The sequence below is a fragment of the Nothoprocta perdicaria genome, unplaced genomic scaffold (assembly GCF_003342845.1).
Source record: "Nothoprocta perdicaria isolate Ctin4 unplaced genomic scaffold, notPer1 scaffold_0, whole genome shotgun sequence".
In the NCBI taxonomy this organism is placed as follows: Eukaryota; Metazoa; Chordata; class Aves; order Tinamiformes; family Tinamidae; genus Nothoprocta; species Nothoprocta perdicaria.
This window is the reverse complement of record NW_020454092.1, coordinates 19,723,389-19,727,375: the sequence shown is the minus strand read 5'-3', so window position 1 is coordinate 19,727,375 and position 3,987 is coordinate 19,723,389. Positions and strand designations below refer to the sequence as shown.

The following is a 3,987-nucleotide window of genomic DNA, read 5'->3' as shown; positions in this document are numbered from 1 at the left end:
CTGCAGAGCAACCAGGAAGCACAAGCCGAGCTCCTGGCTGGGCTCCATCACAGCCGCTGGCACTGAGGGAAGGAGGCGGCAACGCAGAGCAGAGCAGGCGGCGTCAGTGAGGCTTTCCAGCCTGGTGTCTCTGGTGTGCCCCTGGCAAGCATCAAAGACTAGATCTGCGTTATAACTGTAAACTCGACCGGACGGGCAGGCGTGYCGGGTGGGAGGGCAKTTGCACAAGCAGCTTGCTCGCGGGTGCCTGTCTCCCTGTGCACTTTGCCCAGCTCCGGGCGCGGATCCGGACGCCTGGGGCTGCCGGCATCATGAGCCTCGCCATGCTGCGCCTCCTGAGCGAGGGYGTCTCCASCCTCTCCATAMGGACCCTCCTGRTCTTCCTCGTCGTCTTCCTGCTCATCGCTGACTACATGAAGAAGAGGAAGCCCAAAAACTTCCCGCCGGGACCCTTCTCCCTCCCCTTCCTGGGGAATATCCTCTCCATGGACTTCGCCGACCCTCTGAGAGGGATCGAAAAGGTAAAGAGTGCTGAGAGTCAAAGAGACCCAAGGGCTGACAGGAAGGGGCTAGGTGGCAGAGGCCTTTCCATGATCCACCATCCACTTTAATATATACCCTCTTGATTATCCCTCCCTTCCTAATCCCGACTTTCCTAATCACACAGAATCACAGATTGCTTGAGGTTGGAAGAGATCTCTAGGGATAAACTAGTCCACTCCTCTCCCCACTCTCTATCAGGGGCACTTAGAGCAAATGGCACAATGGCACATGCAGGCGGCTTTAGAAGATCTTCATATGCAGATGGAACTTCCGAAGTTCACTGTGACTTTGCTCAGGTCGCTGGCAACAGCTCATGGCTTGGGATTTCCTGTCTGTCGCTTCTCTACTGAGCTTTCTTATCCATTGGTTTGATCATTTGTTTTTGTTAGCCACGCGTTTGATCATTTGTTTTTCCCTTCCAGCTTAGTAAAAAATATGGGGATATCTTCAGCACAGACCTGGCTGGCATGAGCTACATTRTCATCAACAAAGTTGAGATGGTAAAGGAGATGCTGGTAAACCAAGGCGAAAACTTCCTAGATCGACCAGAAGTCCCTCTTGAAACTGAACTCTTTAGCCAACGCGGTGAGTTCATCTAGCATGTGTATTTGGGACAGAAAGTCTAAAGGTGGACCCTGCACAACACCTGTGAGCCCATGAATGAAACTGCCTGTGACCACCATAATGCCCTTGGCTGCTCTGCCATTGCAAATGGCAGAGGTAACGCTTTTTCTTCCTGAGAACAGGAACTCCCTTACCTCACGGTGGGATATTTTTTTGTCCTTTTATTCCAGGGCTGATCTCCTCTAATGGGCATTTATGGAAACAGCAGAGAAGATTTGCCCTGACCACGCTCAGAAACTTTGGCCTGGGCAAGAAGAGCTTGGGGGAGCGGATCCAGGAGGAGTGCCGGNGTGTCCTTCCCTTGCCGCAAGGTTACCTTGGGCACAGGGTTTGGCCAGGTGGCCTTGAGGTACACAAGGGCAGAAGATGATGGGTTGACCCAAGGAGTTTTTTCTACCACGTGATGCTCCCAAACAAGAGCTGCTGCCACTCTGTTTTGCAGATTGATTAAGTGGAAACATGCAGAGTGGAGCCAAACTAATGTATTTATAAAATGCAGGAGACATGACCAAGTTGCTGCTAGAAACTCGAGGAGAAACCCTTGGCCTTGTCTCCAGTCTTTAACCTTCCTTTCTCATCTCCCGGGTCAACACATGGGGTGAGCCACCTTATCAAAGCAGCAGAAAAGGGGAAGGTCCAGGAATCATAGAACGATTATGGATGGAAAAGACCCTAAAAATCATTGAGTACAACTGTAAATCCTTCTTTGCCCTTCTTTGGACATGTTCCAGCACCTCCATGTCTTTCTTGTAGGGTGGARCCTAAAGCTGAACACAGTTATTCAAGGCGTGGCCTCACCCATGCTGAGGACAGGGTCACGATCACATTCCTGCTCCAGGTGGCTACACTGTTCGTAATACAAGCAAAGATGCCATTGGCCTGCTTGGCCACCTGGACACACTGCTGCCTCATGTGCAGCTGCCTGTTGACCAGCACCCCCACATCCGTTTCTGCCACACAGCTCTCCAGCCACTCTGCCCCAATCCAGTAGCGTTTCATGGGGTTGTTGTGACCAAAGGCAGGACCCAGCACTTCGTCCTGTTGAACCCCATAGAGTTGGCCTCAGCCCATCGATTCAGCCTGTCCAGATCCCTCTGTAGAGTTTTCCTCCCCTCAAGCAGATCAACTCTTCCTCCCAGCTTGGTGTCGTCTGGAAATTGGCTGAGGGGGCGCTCCATCTCCTCATTTAGATCATTGAAAAAGATATTAAAGACCAGCCCCAACATGGACCTCTGGGGGATGCCACTCATGACCAATCTCAAGCTGGATTTAACCATCACTCTCTGGGTATGACCATGCAGACAGTTGTTCACTCAGTGAAGAGTACAGCTGTCAAAGCCATGAGCTATCTGCTTCTCTATGGGAAAGCAGTGAGAGGCTGTGTCAAAGGCCTTACTAAAGTCTAAGTAGACCACGTCCATAGCATTTCCCTCATCTACTAGGCAGGTCACCTGCTCACAGAAGGAGATCAGGAGACCTGTCCTGAAGGCAGGACATGCCTGTCATGAACTCAGGCCTGATCCTCTGGTTGTCGCACACAGGCTGTGCAAACACCCTCAAGATGATGTGCTCCATAACTTTCCCTGATACAGAGATCAGGCTGACAGGCCTGTAGTTGCCCGGATCCTCTATTCAACTCCTCTTGTAAATGGAGAGTGGCTTGACAAGCACATCTGCCTGCTCCTTCAGAACCCATGACCGGGTCCCCTCTGCCACCATAGACTTGTGTTTGTCCAAGTGCAGTGTTAGGTCACTGACTGTTCCCTCCGGGATTATGGGGTGTTATTCTGCACTCTACAGGTGTCTTCCAGTTCACGGTGCCAAGTACCTCCAGAATAACTGGTCTGGTTGTTCAAGATTGAGGCAAAGAAAGCATTAAGTATCTCAGCCTTGGCCTCATTCTTGGTGACAACGTACTCCATCACATCCAGTAAAGGATGGAGAGTCTCCTTGACCCTCCTATTCCTGTTAATGTATTTGTAGAAACATCTTTGTTGTCTTTTACAACAGTCACCAGGTTGAGTTTTTCTGAGCTTTCGCCTTTCTAATTATCTCTCTACCTACCCTAGCAACTTGCTAGTTCTCTTCTTCAGCGGCCTGTCACATCTCCTAAAGATGTTAAATTCTCCTTTTTCCTGCAGTCTCTGCAATAGGTCCCTATTGAGCCAGGCCAGTCTTCTTCCCCTCCAGCACATCTTATGGCACATGGGGACCACCTGTCCCTGCACTTCAAGGATTCTTGAGAAAAGTCCAGGCTACTTGGATCCCTTTTCCCTTTGTTTCTTGTGGGACTCTCCCAGTCAATGTCCTAAACAGGCCAAAGTCAGCCCTCCAGAAGTCTAACGCAACRGTTCTGTTGATGCCTCGCCTGGCTTCACTGTGGGTTGAAAACCCTCTCATTTCACTATCACTATGCCCAAGACGACCTCCAATCGCCATATCTCCCACCAGTCCTTCTCTGTTCACAACGAGGAGGTCCAGTGAGGTTCCTCCCTGGTAGGCTCATTTACCAGCTGTGATAGAAAGCCATCTTCCACGCACTCCACCTCCTTTGTTGTCTTTTACAACGGTCGCCAGATTGCGTTCCCTCTGAGTTTTTGCCTTTCTAATTATCTCCCTATATATCCTAGCAACTTGCTCATTCTCTTTCTAAGTTGCCTGCCCCTTCTTCTAAAAACGTTAAATTCTCTCTAATACCTGCGTGGATGAGCAGAGAGCTCCTGACAAAACTCCAGCAGAAGAAAGCAGTATATAGAATGTGGAAAAAAGGACAGGCCACTTGGGATAAATACAGGAACGTTGTCAGGGAATGCAGGGATG

At 50.2% G+C, this 3,987-nt stretch overlaps 1 protein-coding gene across 1 annotated transcript; it reads left to right on the top strand.

Moving 5' to 3' along the window:
- The first annotated feature begins 6 nt into the window (after positions 1–6).
- On the top strand, positions 7–3,029 carry LOC112960434 (cytochrome P450 2J1-like). The gene is made up of 4 exons (XM_026054683.1): positions 7–521; positions 966–1,128; positions 1,338–1,478; positions 2,968–3,029. The coding sequence occupies exons 1-4, from the start codon at positions 312–314 to the stop codon at positions 3,027–3,029; spliced, it is 576 nt and encodes a 191-aa protein (XP_025910468.1). The 5' UTR covers positions 7–311.
- Positions 3,030–3,987: the final 958 nt, after the last annotated feature.